A 23,536-nucleotide genomic window follows, 5' to 3' on the forward strand; every position below is an offset into this window, starting at 1 on the left:
AGAATGGACTGTGAATCATTACCCATCTATGTTATTACTTTGACACATGCCCAGAAAGAATGGTAGAAGAAAATAAATGTGTAGTGCTGTCAGCGATTTTAGCAGACATAATGTTGATTTTGGTGCAAAAAAAATTACTGCTTGGTACAAAAGGTTACTGCTTTGTATCATCTCACCAAATTTCACAAAGTGCACCACTCCACACCTCAATTGTGATCAATTTCAAATGGAAAATCTCTGATGGAATGTGGTCTGCTGCACCCTGCCAACAGCTCTCACTGGGGTTGGGCCAGATACGAAATGAATGCCATCACAAGAAGACTTTCCACTGCTTGAGCGAAAAGAAAAACATGCAAATGTATAAACTGTTTGGCTTGTTTGAAGATACAAGCCGGTGTTCTCCTGCCAACATCACTTTAATAAGGAGGTTGTTTTCTCCAAAACATTACAGGTAGGGGAGAGTGGGGCAAGTTGAACCAAAGGGGTTAGTTGAGCCAACCATACACAAAATTAATCATTTGACCAAATATTTAGGAAGAGGTCATCATTTCATGAAGTCTGTGAAGGAAGAAACCACATGGAAAAAGTGGTTAGCAAGTTAGGTCCAAAAAACTGATTTTCACAAAGTCAAATGAATGTATTGTGTTAGAGGTTTCATCTAAACCAAAGTAGATAGTTTTAAGACTCTTCTATACATCGGTTGAGGTTTCTATAAGCTTCAATATGAGGTCCTAAACCCAGCATGAAATTGTGTCCTTGTAGCTGTGTGCTAATATGGTCTAAATGTTTGCCTTAGTATAAGTTGAGCCAATGGTTGAGCAGATGTAAGTGTTTTCTTCCCAGTTGTAATGCAAGGCATTATCGCTGGGATATGAGGTAACAACAGAGCCTGTGATAAAAGTGTTTAAAAAGTACAAAGTCTGTGTTAAGGTGTAAATCCTGTGTTAAATGATTCAAAAGATGGAAAAAAAAGTGATTGTGGTTGTGGTGAATTGTGTTTGGGAAATAAAGATAGGCGTGGTTTTAAAATGGTAGTGGTAATATTTCATTCAGTACAGAAATGTGTAGGCGGCTTAACTTACCCTGTCCCTCTGCTTAACTTACCCTGTCCCGCAGCTCAACTTACCCCATACCCGGGGGAAGTTGTGCTAAGAGACCCCTTTTTTTGGACAAGCTATGTTTTCAAAAACTGTAATGCTTATATGAATTTGGATTATCTCCAGGGATACACCGCATCCTGAAATATATGTAGATATCTTTGTGAGAAAGAATTCTATATTTCCCTTGACTGTTTGAATGTAAAAATGCTGAATGTAAAAAATGGCTCAACTTACCCCACTCTCCCCTACAGGTGTGAGGATTAAGTGATAAAACCTGAACAAACTAAAATTCCATCATGAAATAAAGCTACCAAGCACTGCTTGCAGACATTATCTGTTTTTTACTGGATACATTTTCATTGAACTCTGGATGATATAGCATTCCATTTTGCTGTGGTATTGTCCATATAAAATGCATAGTAAGCAGCCTGGCCTCAGAGCCAATACGAAATATACTTTACGTATTTCTGAGCATCCCCAAGACATATGATACCTACTAATGGTCTAGTTACTTCAGACAGAAACTAATGTAGGGAGGTTGGTCGGCGAGGATGGGTGGGCATAATCCGCAACACTCTAGCAATCTAAAGGCACACTCTAGCAATCCAAAGGTTGAATGTTTGAGTCGTGTCGGGGAAAACTGAACCTTTTAGCTAACGCTTCAGTTAACCCTTATTCTAAAAGTAAATTCACCTAACCTTTGTCATTTTAGTTCTCCTAATCTTTGTTCTTAGTTCCCATAACCGCCAACGTAAATTCTCCCAGTAATTCTCCGTTGTTGTTACAGCGCAACAAGCAACCTGGTATCAGATAAAGATGTGCAATACTATACGTCCTCCAGGATGTATGATGTCACATCATTCAATTCATATGCTATTGTACGACCAGGTAAGATGTATGATACTATACATCCTACGACCAATATTGCATTCATTATGTAACATAATATAACGTAACCTAACGTAATGTAATTTATCATACCAAATTGAATGTCACAGATTTACGTACAGAATTAGACAAATATCCCTGAGACCACGTTACAATAAGAAGTGCTCAATTTCTGTAGCCTTAATGAGTCTTCTGTTGCCTAAATGAGTCTTATGTAGCCTAAATTAGTTTTGTTGCATTGTCTAACCTTCAACATCTCCACTCTTTAACTGTAGCTGTAAAGTCTAAACCCCAGGGTCCTCAACTAGAGGTGACAGTATTTGGGCGAGACACTATCTGCCATAACACAGGGTCTTAGGAGTGATTATGTCATTACCCTCAGATTGTGGGAGACAAGATGAAAAGAATGTAAGTGAGGGGGGCACAGGGGGCTAATCCTTGTCGAGGTGTCCTCTTTCAGGACCCTTTCTATGGGGCTTTGTGAGGGGCTTACACGGCACGCTGCCCCAGTTTTTCTGGGCCGCACCGCCCCTATCGGATGTCCCAGACACAGCGGAGTCAGACTGGCCCTGTGAATGACAGCATCAATGGGCTGGGAACAGTACTGCCAAAGCTCTTTAAATATCTGCCCACCTAACTTTCCCAGGAATTACATCATGGCAGTCTGCCTGTGGCCTGTTGCTGGACCATGGGGGGAGATGGAGGGGGGCGGAGGGGGGCTACGGAGACAGAGACACCCTGGGCTCAGTGAGATAGATGGGAGAGAGAACTGAACAGATATATCCCAGTGGGGTGCAGAAATCCTCAGTCTTCAGCAACCTGGGGGTTGACACAAGGTCATCCTTCAGAGCCTTCTGCTTTTACAGGGCAAACCAAGTCAAATAAACACAGCCAGATCACAATGAGACAGGCTAGGGCTGAATAATGTGTTCTTCTTCTTGAGAATACAGAAACAAATCCTCACTCTATCTATGGCAAATAAAAATCATACGCTAACCAACCAACAGGGCAGAGAGGCCACCTGGTAGAGCTTGGACTGGGAGGAAGGGCTGGTATTGAGCGGATGGGGCAGCGAGGGTTATTTCAGAATGCCAACACAATGGGTGGGCTCAAGGCAAAACAAATACCTCATTGGAAACTCCAGGAAATATGTAATACCAGCAATAAACCAATAAATAAGAATGTGAAAGGTCAAATGCTGTTTTTGGACAGGGAAACATAAATGAAAAGTAGATGTATGAATCAGTGGCAACGGAGCATTTTGTGTTTACCCGAGTACCACATGGTGTATTTTCAACAGAAAACAACTTTTACTACACTTTTTTCATATTGTACTTTTGGTGTAAAAATACAAGTTTCTATCTGTTTGCCAATTACTGTCCATATTTTATATTTAAATAAATACTATACTTTGGCTACACATTTAGAGAATGTAGACTAAACTGTCACATCTTCTTATCCCTAATTCACGTTGATTCAAACCCTCTTGAGCCCCGATTTGTCAATATACAATCCTTAAATCTGATAGGCTGGGAAATCGGTGTTAGCCCCCCATAGTGAGAACTAATTGGTGCATTGATCATCCCACATTCCACACATTCTTCAGGAAGTCATCCATTTAGGTTTGCACACATTTCAGACACAACTCACTTTCTCAGGCTTGACCCAGTAGGGCAAACCTGTTCTATGCGGTCTATTGCCACTACACCACTACACCACTACACTAATTCTCTCTATAAAACACTTTGACATGAATTATACATTCATAAAGCCTGAATCAAGTCCAGATAAATTTGTCAGAGCATGTTACCTGCCATAGCCAGTCATTGCAATTCATAATTGAACAAGTTAATTATCAGCTCAAGTATATATCTCAGAATAGATTCCAAGGTTAAGAGAATGCGATCAGATAATTGAGCAGGTTGTTTGAATTTAGGTGGCACTACCACAATGTTATTTTCTATGAGGTTTGTACTTTGATATTCATCAGATAAGGTTATCAAAATCAAAAGTCACAATCCAAATCCGCTAATAAAGTTCATTACATATTCCACATACTAATCGTAAACATTCTTCTGATGTTCAGCACTCGTAGGATCAGACCAAATATACACATTTCAGACATAAAGTTTGAAATACACCAGCAGATCAACAGAGCAAAGAGGTTGGAGGCAGCCGCTGGTGACTTCAAAACCACATTTTAGTCAGTTTCAAATCAAACATTACCTTGGTGCTCCCGCCGACCTCTTCGCTGTTGGAGAGGGTAGTGTTGTATGCCTCTGTGTGCTGTGGGGGGGTCTCCTGCGTCCTCTTCCGCTCCTTCTTGGCATCCACCCCTTCCAGCAGAACAAACTGGGTCCAGAACACCACAGCCATCACGGCCAGCGGCCCACACCACATCTTCAACAAACACTAAATCAACCCAAAGATCCCTGAAACTTCGATCAACTGTCCCAGTGGTCTGTCCAAACTGTCCAACGATTAGGAAGAATAAAGTTATTGCCCGGTTTCAAAAATGCAAGGACCCCAACCAAGATGATTGGACCTCAGACTGGAGGACTACAACAACTCTGACTCCTGGTTTGGCTGCCTGCTGCTGCTCTCTTCCTGATGATCTTTGAGCCAGACAGCAGTGTGTTGCATGAGCTGGAGCACAGCTAACTCTAGCCAGAAAGCCAGGCGGCTTACTCAACTATGAAATGTGGTCCCGGGGAATGACAGATCGGCACAGATCTGACAGCAAATAAACCCATTAGTGAGATTTTTCACGCTTTCTGCTCTGTGGGGGGGAGGAGGGGGATGCAGGGGGCAAGAGAGGCAGAGAGGAGGGGTGATTGAAGCTGGGGGAGGGAGGGAACCCTTGGGTAGAAGTGGATGGTAGAGTTCTTTATCACTCTCTTTCTTGCTCTTTTTCTCACACTGAGCAATGGATCTTCCTCATAGTATTTCGATAGTTGAGTAAAGTAGAAGTCCCATAATAGCTGGGATTTTCTTCAGAGAATACGGCTTGGCATTCAATCCCTCAGTCCTCCTCACACGTGCTTCCCTCAGGAGTAGACAGAGAATGAAAAAAAGTCCAAGGGGAGTTGGAGATGGTCCAATTTTTTTAGCCTTTGGCCTTCCTTCTTCTTTTCTCCTTAAAGGGTATAAAATTGGTCCCCCGCAGCAGCAAATCCAGAGAGAAAACTTCAAAGTGGTGTTAAAAACACTTTGAGGGTTATTAGCAACACAGTCTCTGCTGTCCAGTACACCCAGCTGTACATAACTCACTACTGCTCATTCATCAACCCAGTCCGTCTGCTCTGGGGTGACAAAAACATGTGCAATTTCACCTCAGAGAGCACTGTGTTTGTGTCTGTGTGTGTGGTAGGTCCCTGTTGCTTGCTTGCCTCGTTACACACTCTCACTCTCTCTCCTTCTCTGTTGCTCTCTGTGACTGAGCTTACAGGAGTGCTCACAGTGGAGTTTTATCGTCACTCTCCCTCCCTCTCTCTCTTCTTCCTTCCCCTAGCTGCCTCTATTTTTCTCATCAGTGAATTGGCAACCCCACTGGTTTGTTCAGTCTCTGTTTTATCTCATAGATGAAATGCTTGACTCCTTTTTGGAAAACTGAGGAGGTTCTTTGGCAGACAAACTACAGTGTGTGTGTAGCTCTGTGTTTGGATCCAAATCATATTTAGGAATTTATATACGTACCTTGTGTAATCTGTTGTTTGACAAATTGCCAAATCTGACTGCCCCATGTTGGTGGGGGGCACATAGGCTACATGTACTTGTTCTCATGTTTTTAATAAGTGTTGAAATAGGATCTGCTTTTACAAGGAGTCGCCTCATACAATAGCCTGTCTGGAATGTTCTGGGATGTATTGTTCCTCACTTACATTTGATTGTTACAAAAACAAATACAGTATATAAAGAGTAAGACATGGTTTATAGTAAATCTCTTGATGCTGAACCCTTTTTCAAACAAATTTATGTGGAGACCAGTTCAAATAAGGAATTATTCTCTTGAGAGCAATGTTAAATGTTTACAAAAGAAATGTTTATTTTTATGCCAAGAGCAGAAATGTTTTAATTTCAAACAAATTCATCTCATGCATGGGATTCACACATACCTACTGTACATGCATTAAAGCTAGAATCCTTAATTGAAACAATAACAAATCGGACACCCTGCCTCAGTTTTGGTAAAAAGCTGATGGATGGGCCTGGAGAAATTTAACCACTCTCAAATTCGTAGACAGAGGTATGGATGCAAGGACTGACCATCCATGATCTCAAAATGATCGTTCTAACCATGTTTTGAGGCTATAGGCCTACAGTGTTTGTTTACATTTACATTGTTTGCAAATATTGGAGTAAAATAAGCTTAAATGTTGGGTTCTGTTGTGGTACGGCAATTGAACTAAGCTCATGAGGCATTTATAAGTTACATTCTTCAAGAATCAATGGGTATACAGTGAGCTCCAAACGTATTGGGACAGTGACACATTTTTTATTGCTTTTGCCCTGTACTCCAGCACTTTCGATTTGAAATGATACAATAGTACTATGAGGTTAAAGTGCAGACTGCTTTAATTTGAGGGTAATTTCATCCATATCGAGTGAACTGTTTAGAAATTAAAGCAATTTTTGTACATAGTCCCCCCCATTTTAGGGGACCAAAAGTATTGTGACAAATTCACTTATATGTGTATTTAAGTAGTAAACAGTTAAGTATTTGGTCCTACATTGATAGCACGCAATGACTACATCAAGCTTGTGACTCTACACATTTGTTGGATGCATTTGCTGTTTGTTTAAGGTTGTGTTTCAGACTATTTTGTGCGCAATAGAAATGAATGGTGAATAATATTGTGTCATTTTGGAGTCACTTTTATTGGAAATAAGACTAGAATATTGTTCTAAACACTTCTACATTAATGTGATTCATGTGGATGCTGCCATGACTGGATAATGGATAATCCTGAATGAATCATGAATAATGCTGAATGAGAAGGTTTTCACAACTTCAATAAACATAAGTGAATTTGTCCCAATACTTTTGGTCCCCTAAAATGGAGGGACTATGTACAAAATGTACTGTAATTTCTAAACAGTTCACCCGATATGAATGAAATGAAAGTTGACAGTCTGCACGTTAACCTCATATTTACTGTATAATTTCAAATCCAAAGTGCTGGAGTACAGAGCCAAAACAACAACAACAAATGTGTCACTGTCCCAATACTTTTGAAACTGACTGTATATCATTAAAGGTAGACTCAGCGAAATGATGTTGCCGCGAGCAGCACAGCAAATATTGAGATGAGCGAGATGTGAGACATCGCTCTCACATAGTCCCACACAGTATCTGAGCATGTGCATGGGTTAGCTTCATGCTGTTCACAGCTTGGTAGCCAGGACACCAAAATAGTGGTGAAGCTTCGCGCTTCAATGCTCTTAGTTGTTGCAGAAATGGACCCACTATGCTGTTTACTTTCTGTATCTATGTCATATCGCTGAGTCTACCTTTAATTTACAAGTCCAAAAATGTATGTAGCAACTAAGGATTTTATTGCTTGTTTAATATTTCTATATTTCTTCATTTCTTTATTTTAATTTGGGGGGTTTGTGTGTATTGTTAGGTATTACTGCACTGTTGGACCTAGGGACATAAGCATTTCGCAATAACATCTGCAAAATATGTGAACCCTACCAATACATTTTCAAAAATAACATTTCTCAGAATTTCTTATTAACCACTGAGTGGTCAAAGTCTGCCTAAATAAAATCTGCATAGCCTAGTTACAGTTACACATACTGTACTTTAGAGGTGATGATATGGATGGAGCCTCATCACTTATGTTTTGTGTAGAAATATAACTTTTGTGCACAGTGCCACCCAGAGGTGAAGTTCTTGTTTTAAAGTGCACCAAACAATCGTACCTCCAAAATCAGTATTGTTGTCCTCCTAACTTAAGCATTACAGATTTATAGTAATCAAGCATTATTTGCATGTGAAATGTAATTGGGTGCATTACATTTTATTAGTGACCAACTTGCACATCGACAATGTGGCTTTAAATGTGACAACTTCTAACTCCCCCGCTAGTGGTCAGTCTACTGTAGAATGGTGGTTTTCAAATGCCATCTTTGTAGACTGGGTAACGCTCGTTATGCCTCGGCCGGTTCCCCTGATGCGTGGAGAATTCTTTGTAGAATGGCCGTGAGTAAAGTCAATACCCCAGGGCACCGAGCGATACAAAAACGAACGGCCCCAATTTCATCAGGAAGGACGAAATCACAACAGAGAGAAATAGGAAGAGAGGCCAACTAGGCAGAACATTTGTCTCCCTCCAGCAGGTAGCGTTTGTTCGTTGTTCCGCCGCCAAGCAAGGAGTTTTTGTATGGAGATCAATGAGAGTTTTGAATTGGGGCAACAGAAAAAATAATGGCTTATTTACTGCGTGAGATATAAGTAGGGCACGTGACATCCCGGCAACTCTTTAATATAACACTTATTATCGGTTGTAAGATGGCTATGCATATTCATGAGATGAGGCTAGTCGCGTAGCCTCTCTCTCAAATCAATTTAAAGGGCTTTATTGGCATAGGAAACATATGTTTACATTGCCAAAGCAAGTGAAATAGATTATAAACAATACAAAATTAAGATTAAAAAGTACACTCACAAGTTTTAAAGTAATAGACATTTCAAGTGTTATATTATGGCTATGTATAGCGTTCTCTCTCGCTCCCTCAACATTGAATACAGGCGGTTGACGTCAACAACCCTCATCGAATATATAAAATAAAAAAAGGATTAGAATGATGACACGTATCCACCAGGATAGGCGAGAGTTAGACATCCTGCCGTGCCGCTTTGTGCACAACGACTGCCATGGTAAGGGCGGAGACATGTGTCTTGTCAGTATATCCATAATCTTTGGTCAAATGTACCGCACGGCAACGTGATGACGCAATCTGTGTACACACTGCGTGAGTGGCAGCTTGTTTCCTGAGAATAGAAATCCCCCCCAAGTCATCTAATCAAACATTTTCTGTGTATGCGGATTGATTCAGTTACAGTTAGACGTTTGCTCCTGCGTGAAGTTCGTAGTGGCAGCCACGTGTACATGAAATATAACCTAGCTAACAGTTTTGTTTTGCTCGTACGACGATGTATTCTCACCATTGCTAGGTGGGCTAGCTAACTAGTCAGTGCCTTATCTCTTCAATTTCCTGCTATTTATTTTGAGCAGCGTTCCAGATTTTGTGTCGTTGGAGCTCAACACTAGGTAGGTCATCAAGCCTTGTCCTCTCATCGGCTAACGTTGCCGGCTTGTTAGATATGCTGGGGTGTATTCATTAGTCGGATTCCGTTGCAAAACGTTTAGTTTGTTGTGAAATATTTTGCAACTGAAACCGTTTACTCCAAACGAAAACGAGAGTTTCTATTGGACAAATTCAGGTAGGACCCTCCCCGTTTCGTTCATTTTTTTTCCTAGAGTAAAAGGTTTAGTTGTATTTATTTAATCAGGTACGTTGACCGAGAACACGTTCTCATTTACAGCAATGACCTGGGGAATAGTTACAGGGGATGAATGAGCCAATTGTAAGCTGGTGATGATTAGGTGACCATGATGGTATGAGGGACAGCTTGGGAATTTAGCCAGGACACCGGGGTTAACACCCCTACTCTTACGATAAGTGCCATGGGCTCTTTAGTGACCACAGAGAGTCAGGACACCTGTTTAACACCCCACCCGAAAGACAGCACCCTACACAGGGCAGTGTCCCAATATCACTGCCCTGGGGCATTGGAATATATATATATATATATATATTAAGACCAGAGGAAAGAGTGCTGGCCCTCCAACACCACTTCCAGTAGCATCTGGTCTCCCATCCAGGGACTGACCAGGACCAACCCTGCTTAGCTTCAGAAGCAAGCAGGGTGGTATGCTGCTGGCTCGTATAATGTTTTGAAGCTATACAGAGTTGGTTACGATTCCAATTTCATCCTCCAGGTGGCTAAACTCCAATGTACTGATAGAGGAAAGACCAATTTTCTTAGAAAAAATGTATAAGGAAGGTATCATGTTTAAGGCTGCAATATGTGACTTTTTGGGCAACCTGACCAAATTCACATAGACATGTGAGTTCTAGATGTAATTTTATTGAATGCAGTTCTGAGTGGTAGATGTGGTCTATGTGCACTATTTCTATGTTTCCCGTTAAGTTTAGTTTTTGCTTCTTACTTTTGGTTTTGTACACCAGCTGAAAATACAATATTTTTGGTTATTGAAAATATATTTTACATCAGTTTAGATGGTACAATGATTCGCTACACTTAACATTGCTTGTTTTGTCACAAACTGAAACTGTTACAATTTTAGCAACCAGGAAATGGTAGTGCGATTTCTGCATTTTGCACCTTTTTAATATAATGCAACTTTGGATTTTACCCCCATCTCAAAAGCAAATAGTTTAGACCATTTGGCATTTTAGAGAGCTTGGTCCTTGTAACGCTTATCAGTCTAATGATCTAATACACTTGTTCAACTTGAATAATAGAATATAAGTATCAAATTCTGAAGTTCTACATTTTCTGATCCACTCATGCAGGGTGGATTAGTGTTGCCTACACTATAAAATAAAGTGGTGTATTTAATGTGGTCCTTGGAGGCACACACTCACACACACACCAGATATCCCCAAAGCAATGCTATACCATTCTAACAGCCATGGTGCATTGTCAGGACACCTAATGGAGTTAACTCTCTTGGTACTGTCACAGACCGCAAAGACATGGAGTTGTGCGCATCAGACCCTGCAGGCTGCCCTTCAAATTCGCTACAACGTTATCCTCAATCCCCTGCGTATGGCAACACCTTGCATAGATTCTAACAGCTAGCCTATATGTCGAATGTCCAGTGGCGACCCGTCATTTTTTGGGGGGTGCCTGTTTTACATGTTATTTTGGAATTAATACGTGTCACATATTAGTTTGCAGACAATGTATATATCTTTTTTAATTAAGTTAATAAATCTGCATATAAACTTGATCTCTCTTTTGCTTTCTTGAGTAAGGCAGCTCCAAAATGCAGGTGTTTCAGCCTAGCTCAGTGCCATCAGACTGTTAAATAGCCTTCACTAACACAGAGAGGCTGCTGCCTACATACAGACTCAAATCATTGGCCACTTTAATAAATGGATCATGAGTCACTTTAAATAATGCCACTTTAATAATGTTTACATATCTAACATTACTCATCTCACATGTGTATATACTGTATTTTATACCATCTATTGCATCTTGCCTATGCCGCTCGGTCATCGTGCATCCATATATTTATATGTACATATTCTTATTCCATCACTTTAGATTTGTGTGTATTAGGTAGTTGTTGTGGAATTGTTAGATAATACTGCACTGTCGGAACTAGAAGCAAAAGCATTTCGCAACACTCGCATTAACATCTGCTAACCATGTGTATGTGACCGATAACATTTTATTTGGGGTTGGTAATGTTTTCTAGTTGTGCCGTGATTGGCTCAGTGTTCTATCACTCATAGGGACTCTACGTCACCGCCAAATGGTAGAGCTCAAAAATTCAAGCCCCTTGGGTGCTGCCACATTAGAAATGCCCATCCAAGAAAGGTCATTGGCCACAGATAAAATGACGTCAAATCACGTTATATCTTCCGCAGCTTTGATTGGACTGATAATTCTTTCAAAATATTAGCTAGCAAGCTAGCAGTCATCATCATGAATCAAGTCGACAATCTACTGGCAAGTCCTTTTTAATTCTTGTCATATGACGAGAAATAATGAAGAGAAATTATAGATAAAACGTATCGGTGCTCATCGGCCATTGGACATAAACATTACACAACAAGTTGGAAATCGCAAATTTAACAATGAGTGGTTTGGAAGGAATCAGTGGCTAACTGCAAGCATTGCAAAGCAATCACTAGCCTGCTATTCAGTGGACTGGGTGTGTGGTCCCAGGTCTGGGTTTAAGGGTCTTTTTTCCAAGCTTGAAAGGATAAACATTCTACATTGGTCATGGGGACAATCCAGCATTACTTCTGCCGCACTCAAAACATCTGGGAAATCTGATTTTAATGAGTTCAAGATAGAGGTCGACCGATTATGATTTTTCAACGCCGATACTGATTATTGGATGACCAAAAAAAGCCGATACCGATTATTGGAGGACCAAAAAAAGCCGATACCGATTAATCGGACGATTTTATTTATTTGTAATAATGACAATTACAACAATACTGAACGAACACTTATTTTAACTTAATATAATACATCAATAAAATCAATTTAGTCTCAAATAAATAATGAAACATGTTCAATTTGGTTTAAATAATGCAACAAAGTGTTGGAGAAGAAAGTAAAAGTGCAATATGTGCCATGTAAAAAAGATACGGTTTTAGTTCCTTGCTCAGCACATGAGAACATATGAAAGCTGGTGGTTCCTTTTTAACACGAGTCTTCAATATTCCCAGGTAAGAAGTTTTAGGTTATAGTTATTATAGGACTATTTCTCTCTATACCGTTTGTATTTCATATACCTTTGACTATTGGATGTTCTGATAGGTACTTTAGTATTGCCAGCCTAATCTCGGGAGTTGATAGGCTTGAAGTCATAAACAGCGCAATGCTTGAAGCACAGTGAAGAGCTGCTGGCAAATGCAGGAAAGTGCTGTTTGAATGAATGCTTACGAGCCTGCTGCTGCCTACCACCGCTCAGTCAGACTCCTCTATCAAATCATAGACTTAATTATAATATAATAACACACAGAAATAAGAGCCTTAGGTCATTAATATGGTCAAATCCGGAAACTATCATTTAAAAAACAAAACGTTTATTCTTTCAATGAAATACGGAACCGTTCTGTATTTTATCCAAAGGGTGGCATCCATAAGTCTAAATATTGCTGTTTCATTGCACAACCTTCAATGTTATGTCATAATTATGTAAAATTCTGGCAAATTAATTACGGTTTTTGTTAGGAAGAAATGGTCTTCACGCAGTTCGCAACGAGCCAGGCGGCCCAAACTGCTGCATATACCCTGACTCTGCTGCTTGCACAGAACACAAGAAAAGTGACACAATTTCCCTAGTTAAAAGAAATTCATGTTAGCAGGCAATATTAACTAAATATGCAGGTTTAAATATATATACTTGTGTATTGATTTTAAGAATGGCATTGATGTTTATGGTTAGGTACACATTGATGCAACGACAGTGCTTTTTTTTCGCAAATGCGCTTGTTAAATCATCACCCGTTTGGCGAAGTAGGCTGTGATTCAATGACAAATTAACAGGCACGACATCGATTATATGCAACACAGGACAAGCTAGATAAACTAGTAATATCATCAACCGTGTGTAGTTAACTAGTGATTGTTAAGATGTATTGTTTTTTATAAGATAAGTTTAATGCTAGCTAGCACCTTACCTTGGCTCCTTGCTGCACTTGCATAACAGGTAGTCAGCCTGCCACGCAGTCTCCTCATGGAGTGCAATGTAATCGGCCATAATCGGTGTCCAAAAATGCAGATTACCGATTGTTATGAAAACTTGAAATCGGGCCTAATTAATCAGCCATTCAGATTAATCGGTCGACCTCTAGTTCAAGACAACTGGGTACTGGGAAAATACATTTTGAACAGTCATCCAACTCGGAATTTCTCTTTCTAGAGCTACGACTTGAAGATCACTGTTGTCTTGAAAGCACCATAAATCCAGAGAATGCCAGACTTTTATGACAAAGTTTGATGACAAAATTTTCCCACGAAGGACCGCCACACCACCTTCCTGTTCAAGTGAGCAGAGCACAACAAGGGAGAGTCCAAAAATGTATTGTATGCTGCTGCATAAATTATGTAATATGCCAGGGAGATATGTATACTGTAGCTAAGAAGGTAATGCTAAGTGAATGTTGTGTAGTAAGCTTGCCTTTAAGATTGCCTTTTATCCACGTATCGTCCCCTTTTGCCATAGTTTGTACATCTCAATTGTCAGTAGAAACCACATTTGTTTAAGAAAGTCAGCCATATCAGCTATGTATTTTTTTTTTTAAAGGCAGTAAATGAGGCAGAATTAAGTATTTTGCTCCATGACGGGGCTCCCATAATAGCCAGGTGTAGCGGTGGTAAGGTGTCAGGACTGCTGTTAGGGCAGCTTTATGTAGGCCTTAACAGTTTGTGGGCACTGTTTGCCACCGTTATAGTGCAATTCATGTATTGTGTTGTGTAGTGGGTTTGCTGGCCTGCATCTTAAGACATTTTCTTTTGCCCCACCAAGATTTACATGCTAAAATCGCCACTGTGAATGTCGAAACCCAAGGTTAACTTACAAATCAGTGTGTAATGGCATGGTGCTTTATGTACACTTATCTTGTGAATGTAGGCTAATGCACGGCTTGCGTGTCCCTGTCGGGCTCATAGGCTTCCCCCGAACACCTGTGATGGATGTGGCGTGGGGTCGGTTAAAGCGCTATCTTGAGACAGCAATTTTAAGGTCGATTATTCTAACCTATTACAGGTCTAGATTAGACACTAGCCTCTATGTTGAACAAGTAACCGTTAGCAGTATAGCACAAACAAATGCATAACCGATGCCCCTGTTTTGGGATAATCTATGCATCCTTCATTCCTCCCATCCTTGAAGACATCACCGACGGATGTGTGAAAGGAGATTTTACACTAGGCAACCAAGTCATGTCAGTTTAGTGAAAATGTCTATAGCCTATGATTATTGATCTAATATCAAATCAAAGTTTATTTGTCTCGTGAAATGCTTACTTACAGGCTCTAACCAATAGTGCAAAAAAGGTGTTAGGTGAACAATGCCTGTTATATGTGCACAGTGGAGATTTTAGCTTGTAAATCTTGGAGGGGCAAACTCAACATATTTATATTTTATGCATGCCAGCAAACCCACAACACTAAACAATACATTAATAGCACTATAACGGTGACAAACGGTGCCCATAAACTGTTAGGGCCTACATAAAGCTGTCCCAACAGCAGAGCTTTCTTTTCAACACCATGGAGGGAATCCTTACCACAGCTACACCTGGCTATCAGCGGAGCTTTGTCTGGCAGCAAACCAGTTCATTCAACCTCATTTACTGTGTTTTTAAAAAAGATAGCTGATATGGCTGACTTGCTTCAACAAATGTGGAGTCTACTGACAATTGAGATGTACAAACTATAGCACAAGGGAACGATGAGCGGATAAGAGGCAAATCCGTCATTTCGATTAAGACATCTTAATCTTTTTAAATTTTACCTTTATTTAGCTAGGCAAGTCAGTTAAGAACAAATTCTTATTTTCAATAATGGCCTAGGAACAGCGGGTTAATTGACTTGTTCAGGGGCAGAACGACACATTTGTACCTTGTCTGCTCGGCGATTTGAACTTGCAACCTTTCAGTTACTAGTCCAACGCTCTAACCACTAGGCTACGCTGACGAGTGAGCTAACACGGACGTAGTCAATATAACTAACTGGATTGTCATTTCTCTTTGCTTATTTGAGCTATTCTTGCCATATAATGGACTTGGTCTATCTTCTGTATAACACCCCTACCGTGTCACAAAACAACTGATTGGCTTAAACGCATTAAGAAGGAAAGAAATTCCACAAATTAACTTTTAACAAGGCCCACCTGTTAATTTAAATGTATTCCAGGTGACTACCTAATGAAGCTGGTTGAGAGAATGCCAAGCGTGTGCAAAGCTGTCATCAAGGCAAAGGGTGGCTACTTTGAAGAAGTTTATATTTTAGATTCTTCAAAGTAGCCACCCTTTGCCTTGATGACAGCTTTGCACACTCTTGGCATTCTCTCAAACAGCTTCACCTGGAATGCTTTTCCAACAGTCTTGAAGAAGTTCCCACATATGCTAAGCATTTATTGGCTGCTTTTCCTTCACTCTGCGGTCCAACTCATCCTAAACCACCTCAATTGGGTTGAGGTCGAGTGATTGTGGAGGCCAGTTCATCTGATGCAGCACTCCATCACTTTCCTTCTTGGTCAAATAACCCGTGCACAGCCTGGAGATGTGTTAGGTCATTGTCCTGTTGAAAAACAAATGATAGTCCCACTAAGCCCAAACCAGATGGGATGGCGTATCGCTGCAGAATGCTGTGGTAGCCATGCTGGATAAGTGTGCCTTAAATTATAAATAAATCACGACAGTGTCACCAGCAAAGCACCATCACACCACCACTATGCTTCACGTTGGGAACTACACATGCAGAGATCATCTGTTTACCTACTCTGCATCTCACAAAGACAGGCAGTTGGAACCAAAAATCTCAAATTGATGAAATTAGCCTGTTCATGTAAAAATGGCCAAATACACCGTTTACACTAAAACTACCAAAACTAGTTATTATGGTGAACCTGAAAAAATAGAATCTGAATGATTTGAAAACCCCAATCAGCAGTTGGATGCGAGTTGTGCGTCTCCTCCGGTAAAACACCAGCGCATTTGGTAACAATGAACCAGCTAATTACATTGGCTTTCACTCAACTAATAAAGCCTATGCTTTACTAATGAAGCCTACGCAAAGCTATGCATGGCAAAGGCCATTTTACAAGCATATGAATGATGAAGGTGAATATCCTATAATATGGATAGATAGGCCTTGTAGACTAAACTCCACTCCATGGTGAAGGAAGTTAACCAAAGGCATACAGCCAAGACCAGGCTTTGTGGAATCTAGCTCCGACTACATCGATTCGCCCAAGGTTAATACTTTAAAATTAAAATAAATAATGAAATGCCAACCGTGTACCTATATTTGTCCTCTGTAGTTGGGTGCTTTTCTTTGCTGAAATCCGTACTTTTTCAATAAATGTTAATAAAATACACTCACTGACTGGTTGCTCGTTGCTGTTGCTCGGTAGTGGTATTTAAAATAACACGGTGGGCGTTTTCATGATTCACATTATTTAAATATTGGTCTTCTGCAAATCGACGTAGTCGGAGCTAGATTCCACAAAGCCTGGTGTCGGCTCCAGCCTTTGGTAAAGTTCATCAGAAACTTCCTTCACCATGAAGTGGAGTTTAGTCCGCTAGGATAGGCCTACCTCTCGTGTCTCCCGCACTGTTGTTATCTGACAGTCGTAGTCATTTACATGCATAAAAGTTCAATAGGCAATGAGCTGGACGTATCAATTCAGACACAACAGAGAAGGTATTTTCGGAATAAAACCATAAGTAAAAAAAACATTACTGAATGGTTATTCTTAACGGTTTAATCGGTTTTCTGACCGACGCTTGCTTAATTTGAATCAGTTTGGGCTCCCTCGGACTGATGCTCTCGTATCTTAGGCACCAGTCCCCGGTTTAAATGTTTATTGGTGAACGTTACATCCCTAATGTGCATCTTTCCCTTTCAAGAAGATTTGATATGTATCTAGATATATGGGGTCCATATGTCACATAAACACATTTTCCATTCAAAATGTAAATAGCTGCTGATGGAGCTCATGAGCTGGGCCTCTCTGAGCTGTGTGTGTGTGTGTGTGTGTGTGTGTGTGTGTGTGTGTGTGTGTGTGTGTGCGCACAAATGATGTATGTGTCTATGGTATACGGAGGCACCTGAGCTGAATCATAAGGGAAACTAGGCAATTACCCCCCCCCCTCCCCCCCAACACACACATATTTGATCTAAAATCAGCATCACCCGTTAATTAATTGTTATAACTAGTAATGATCAATATTTATCTTTTAAAAAATTTGCTATGACATAGCCAATGAATAGGCACAACTTTTGATTTCACCTCAGTCTCATAATCAAATGGTTTAAACCGTTTGGAAGTTTTGATGGACTCCAAGTGAGCTCCTCTTCTTCTCCCACTTCGACCATGCCGTGCTGGTGGCAAAAATTATTGCTGTTCTTGTTATGACTAGCTAGCCAAGAACAACACTATTATAGTCAGTGATGAGGCTATCCACCTTACCCAGTGTTGTTGTTGTAGACAGGTGTGTTCATCAGTCCGTGAGCAAGCAAGGACACTGAACTTGGAAGAAGCCATGGCTAACTACTGGAGAACGGCTTGGTGCAGACACCTTCTGGCTGTGTCCATGGCCCTGTTCTGCCTGCTCCACAACACCATGGACGTCCATGCCCGACCAGCTAACATGTCATCCCTGAAGGACAAGAACAACCCCACCAGTAAAGAGGAGAATGAGATCCTTCCCCCAGACCATCTGAACGGGATGAAGCTGGAGATGGATGGTCACATCAACAAGGACTTCCATCAGGAGGTGTTCCTGGGTAAGGAGATGGAGGAGTTTGAAGAGGACTCTGAGCCCAGGAGGAACAGGAACAAGCTCATTGACATCTTCAGCAAGTAAGTGGGGATGACTGGCTTTCAATTTCTTGACTCATGAGTCGTATACATACTCTCTGTGTTGAGTACATCCACCAAATGTTTCCAGTTTTAGCTTTGTAGAGTGTCTGCGTTGTATTTCTATCATTTTGTGTGGGCCAAATTGTGAAATGGTGTGTAGATGCAAGGTTGTAATTACGATAAATCCACATTTCTTAGTTGGGTGTTTGGATCATGTCTATGTAGCCTATACCCATCCAGTTAATGTGTACACCGTTCATGGTCCGGTTCCTATTTTAAAGAATAGGGGGCATGAACAAATGAGGCTAGATTATCTCTTATGATAAACAAAGCAGTGTTCCTGAGAATGGAGACGTGAGTGCATCGAATAGGTCAACCACAGCAGTCTAAGTAAATATCTGGCCTTATCCACCCCATACTGGGTAAGCTAGGTGTCAAGTAGTAAAAGCTAGGAGTCTGATTTTATAAATACCGTTGAAGCAAAACAGTCCAGATATTTTAGTCCTACTTGTCACCCTTGCCAAATGTCAAGGTTCCTTGACAAATCCTCACTACCGTTCCATTATTTTGACCCTATATGGCGAAGGAATGACTGTGTTGGAAAAGCATGAAAGCTGAAACATTTTAAAAGCATATTTTGAGCTAAGGTTACATCTTACTTAGTTAGAAAACTATCCAAAATAATCTGGGTTTATGGCTAAAGCAGATATATGATAGTGGATTTGAATAAACTACTTGAACTTGATATTCCATTTGAGTGTTTGTTTGAAAATGCTGACTGTAAGTCGCTGTGGATAAGAGCGTCTTCTAGCTAAATGACCTAAATGTAAAACTGTAGATCGACAAGGTCTTAACACTAGCCCCCCCCTCTTCGTCTTCAGGGTGGACTTTAATAAAGATAAGAGCGTCAGTGCCAAGGAGATGCAGCGCTGGATCGTGGAGAAGACAGAGGAACACTTCCAGGAGGCTGTGAGAGAGAACAAGATGAGCTTCCATGCTGTGGACCCAGATGGAGATGGTAAGCGAGAGGACAGTCGTATCTGGATGAAAACAGACTGAAACAAGCAGGGACTACCTCGACTTGTCCAACAATAACCAATATATTTCATTTTCTGTAGCTGTGGACTAATGAATACAACCCTGATACATATCCATGATGGTGACCTATTCATTGAGAGCAATGCGTTTGTTACCGACACTGATGTCCTACTGTTAGGCCTCAGACCTGAAATGTGTGGGCCACAATACATCTCAGACCTGAAATGTGTGGGCCACAATACATCCCAGACCTGAAATGTGTGGGCCACAATACATCCCAGACCTGAAATGTGTGGGCCACAATACATCTCAGACCTGAAATGTGTGGGCCACAATACATCTCAGACCTGAAATGTGTGGGCCACAATACATCTCAGACCTGAAATGTGTGGGCCACAATACATCTCAGACCTGAAATGTGTGGGCCACAATACATCTCAGACCTGAAATGTGTGGGCCACAATACATCTCAGACCTGAAATGTGTGGGCCACAATACATCTCAGACCTGAAATGTGTGGGCCACAATATATCTCAGACCTGAAATGTGTGGGCCACAATATATCTCAGACCTGGAATGTGTGGGCCACAATACATCTCAGACCTGGAATGTGTGAGCCACAATATATCTCAGACCTGAAATGTGTGAGCCACAATACATCTCAGACCTGGAATGTGTGAGCCACAATATATCTCAGACCTGATGACAATACAGCACTGTTTACCAAAACTGCCTCAAAATCCTTCCTAAACGGTCTAGCCCCAATCCCTAAACCGTTATATTCTCTTCATAGGCCATGTGACATGGGATGAATACCGGGTAAAGTTTCTGGCCAGCAAAGGATTCAACAAGAAGGAAATGGCTGACAAGATAAAGAACAGTGAAGAACTGAAGGTAGACGAGGAGAGTAAGTTCATCCACAGTAATACAACCTGCACAACACTATTTTGGTTGTAGTCCGTGCATTTCTACTGATTAATCAGGAATTCTGGCTTTTCTGACTATCCTTTTTTCATACACATTGAAACTGACCAAACCAATATCATTTTTTCCCCCCTAAGTTTTCCTGATCACATCCCCGATAGTAGCCTATTGCCCCTAGCTCTGCCAGTAATGCTTGTACTTACTGTCTCTTTGCAGCCCAGGAGGTGCTGGAGAGTCTGAAGGACCGCTGGTTCCAGGCTGATAACCCCCCAGCTGACCAGCTGCTGAACGAGGAAGAGTTCCTCTCCTTCCTGCACCCGGAGCACAGCAAAGGAATGCTCAAATACATGGTCAAGGAGATTGTTCGCGACCTAGGTATGGTCTTCTCTACTCGCTCACATTTAGTTTTGATTTGAATTCAGTTTATTGTTTCTATGTATCATGCTATACGTTTTAGTGTAAGTGATAGTTAGAGTATGAAAACGTGAATGAATTAAAGGACAAACATGCAGAATGAATACATAACTTGTGGATGACCATGATCAATCATGAAAAGTGTTACAATAAAGCTATCTGTGTGATGTGTATTTTGTGTTGTTTTTACAGACCAGGACAGTGACAAGAAGCTGACTCTTTCAGAGTTCATCTCCCTTCCAATGGGCACTGTGGAGAACCAGCAGGCTCAGGACATCGATGATGACTGGGTACGAGAGAGGAAGAAGGAGTTTGAGGAGGTCATCGATGGCAACCATGACGGCATCGTAACCATGGAGGAACTACAGGTGGGTGCCGTGTGTGCTGGTTATACTGCAGGACCTGATGGCATGGTCTTTCTAATAAAAAAGGGGTTTGGGTGGGCGTGGCGACATTTTACAGAACCCGCACCATCTTGGCACTGTAGAATCTTTTTATACACTTTTTTTTCTGAAGTTCTACACATTTTTCCATGGAGCTGAGAGAAACTTTAGCAACTTTTGCAGTTTTAAAAGCAAATTTCCTACAAACAACACATTGCCTCCCATTCCATGCATTTTGCCATGGCTACTGCTGGGTTTTTTTAAATAACAAACAAATACTACTAAATTCATTGTTTTTGGAAATCTCAATTCTCCCTCACTGTGTAGTTCATATTTTGGTGCTTGTTAGTTCTCAAAGATATTATTAAAAAATAGATATGTATATAGCTCCATTATCCATACTTTGTATATGATTTTAGTAGTTTAAGTTTACACAAAGTGTTTTTCCATCCCGAAAATGTATTACATTTTTTTTTACACTGTTTCCTTCTTCCCCCGTCTTTCCCCCCGTGCTCTCTCTGCTCTCCAGGAGTACATGGACCCGATGAATGAGTACAACGCGCTGAACGAGGCTAAGCAGATGATTGCTGTGGCCGACGAGAACCAGAACCACAACTTGGAACTGGAGGAGATTCTCAAGTACAGTGAATACTTCACTGGCAGCAAGCTCATGGACTATGCCCGGAATGTTCACGAGGAGTTCTAAGCTCTAAAGACAAACTGTCCTACAAAATCCTTCCCTTTCCCTTCTAATGGGGGCGTCCTGGTAAGTCTGCTCTAACGACAGGTCTGTCTTAAAAAAAAAGCTTAATGTTGGGATGTTTTAGTGTGCAATTGTGTTTAAATCCTAGTCCCAGCCGACTGACCCGCCCTGGCCTCCTCTACTGACTCTTAAAGTAAGGCCTAAAACATCCTTCATTTCTGGACTGTCTGCCTCTTCTAAACATCCAATCAGAATTAACCATAGCCGAGGTCTGCCTTCTGTCTACAGTGGTACTCAAGTTGCATTGTCTTACCTATATGTATTGGTCTTTTTCAGTGCATTCTAGACACTACGTCACCTTCATGGTTCATTTGTGTGGATGCTATATTGTGAAATGTATGTATATGAGGGATTCAAACAAGATTCCTTTTTTTTAATCCCCTCTATCGAAGTAGTCTAAGTTGAGGAGGATTACACAATCAAACCTATTATTTGTAGCAGGGTCTCTAATTTTACTCCAAACATGTTGATTTTAAACTCGCACAACAATGGTAAATCCAAATAAAGAAGGTATTTACATCACGTATTTTCATTGCCATTTCAAAATGAGTTATAGCCTACGTACGTACCACAATGTTGCTTGGGAGTAACTGGTCTTTACGAAGTTAGCAATCATGTTGATGATTGAGCTGAACCACAGTAACCATTCTCCACACTCACTGACTCCATAATGTGCTTGCTGCCCTTGTGAACAGTTATTTTACATTTTTCTATTTGGTAATGGGAGTACTAAGGGTTACACTGGTACATTTTTAATAGGTGTTTATGATTCTCTGTCCTGTTCTTTACAACTAGTGCTTATGTGTGATAATTATGTTTTAACTCCCTGCTGCAATAGGTCATATTGTTTTCCATACATTTGTTTGCTTTTGTATCTATAATTCCAAATGGGATTGTGCATTTAAGCATCTCCAAAATGCTAGAGTCAATCGTCAACATCTCAGTTTAATGTTTGAAACTGGTGTAAGAAATTAACTTATTTATTTATTTGTTGTTGGTCTGCATTTTTGTTTTTGTTTTCTCTTAAAGCAATTATATAAATCTGTAAAAATAATATTCAGTATTTCCCCAGTGTTGTACTTTGTTGTTCAATACTTATGTTTTATTCAGGTTATGCTAATTACATATTTTCCATACATTTCTGATGAATATGACTTAATTGTCATTAAGAAATCCCATATTACCCCTTGTCATGCTTTGCCAAAGCTCTATAATATATGTATAATATGCATTCATCAATTGTTTTCCTGCTTCAAGGACAATATCCTGTGGAAATATCAGTAATTTGAATCCCTCTGAGCTCCTGTCATCTCATTAAATTTATTAAAGAGCTCATACTATCAGAATGTGACAAAGCTTTATACATTGTATTCCCGATTTACTTGTAAACCAATAAATATTTCTCATCAATCTCTGACCATACTTTGTACCCTAATGTGTTATGCATCCATAAATGTTTCATCATTTTAGCACACTAACATGATGGCCAATAGTTTTCCACTAGGCTTTTTAAATTGTACTTTTTAGAGCTTGCCATGAGTGGAGCTTGCCAGAACAGGCAATTCATGTCCCTCATTCTGTTTTTATTTGTAGTAGTTGCTATGAGACCATTGTTATTTTCTGACTCAAAATTCTGTGAACCGCATT

The 23,536-nt window shown here is 40.5% G+C and overlaps 2 protein-coding genes across 4 annotated transcripts in view; one reads left to right on the forward strand and one right to left on the reverse strand.

Annotated features, from left to right (window-relative positions):
* The window catches only part of LOC129860657 (adipolin-like), a 28,150-nt gene extending 22,735 nt beyond the window's left edge, over positions 1–5,415 (reverse strand). For both annotated transcript variants that reach the window (XM_055931277.1, XM_055931276.1), the window contains exon 1: positions 4,215–5,415. In XM_055931277.1, coding sequence (XP_055787252.1) covers positions 4,215–4,388 — 174 coding nt within the window. In that variant the 5' untranslated portion in view covers positions 4,389–5,415. The remainder of the gene's footprint in view (positions 1–4,214) is intronic.
* Positions 5,416–8,138: 2,723 nt separating this feature from the next.
* Positions 8,139–23,299, forward strand: LOC129860659 (45 kDa calcium-binding protein-like). 2 transcript variants are annotated; one of them, XM_055931286.1, is made up of 7 exons: positions 8,139–8,333; positions 17,993–18,367; positions 19,249–19,385; positions 20,199–20,312; positions 20,546–20,704; positions 20,936–21,111; positions 21,656–23,299. In XM_055931286.1, the coding sequence occupies exons 2-7, from the start codon at positions 18,048–18,050 to the stop codon at positions 21,830–21,832; spliced, it is 1,083 nt and encodes a 360-aa protein (XP_055787261.1). In that variant the 5' UTR covers positions 8,139–8,333; positions 17,993–18,047; the 3' UTR covers positions 21,833–23,299. The 2 variants fall into 2 exon arrangements, with proteins under 2 accessions (XP_055787261.1, XP_055787260.1); XM_055931285.1 differs by lacking the exon at positions 8,139–8,333 and adding an exon at positions 8,932–9,268.
* Positions 23,300–23,536: the final 237 nt, after the last annotated feature.

Source organism: Salvelinus fontinalis, chromosome 8, assembly GCF_029448725.1.
Source record: "Salvelinus fontinalis isolate EN_2023a chromosome 8, ASM2944872v1, whole genome shotgun sequence".
Taxonomy (NCBI): domain Eukaryota; kingdom Metazoa; phylum Chordata; class Actinopteri; order Salmoniformes; family Salmonidae; genus Salvelinus; species Salvelinus fontinalis.

What these genes read in the sequence shown, in the direction of transcription:
- LOC129860659 (XM_055931286.1), top strand. Translation starts at nt 18,048, where the DNA reads ATGGCTAACTACTGGAGAACGGCTTGGTGCAGACACCTTCTGGCTGTG. An exon ending in TGTGGACCCAGATGGAGATG is followed by an intron (nt 19,386 to 20,198) that starts GTAAGCGAGAGG and finishes TTCTCTTCATAG; the next exon opens with GCCATGTGACATGGGATGAA. An exon ending in TAACCATGGAGGAACTACAG is followed by an intron (nt 21,112 to 21,655) that starts GTGGGTGCCGTG and finishes TCTGCTCTCCAG; the next exon opens with GAGTACATGGACCCGATGAA.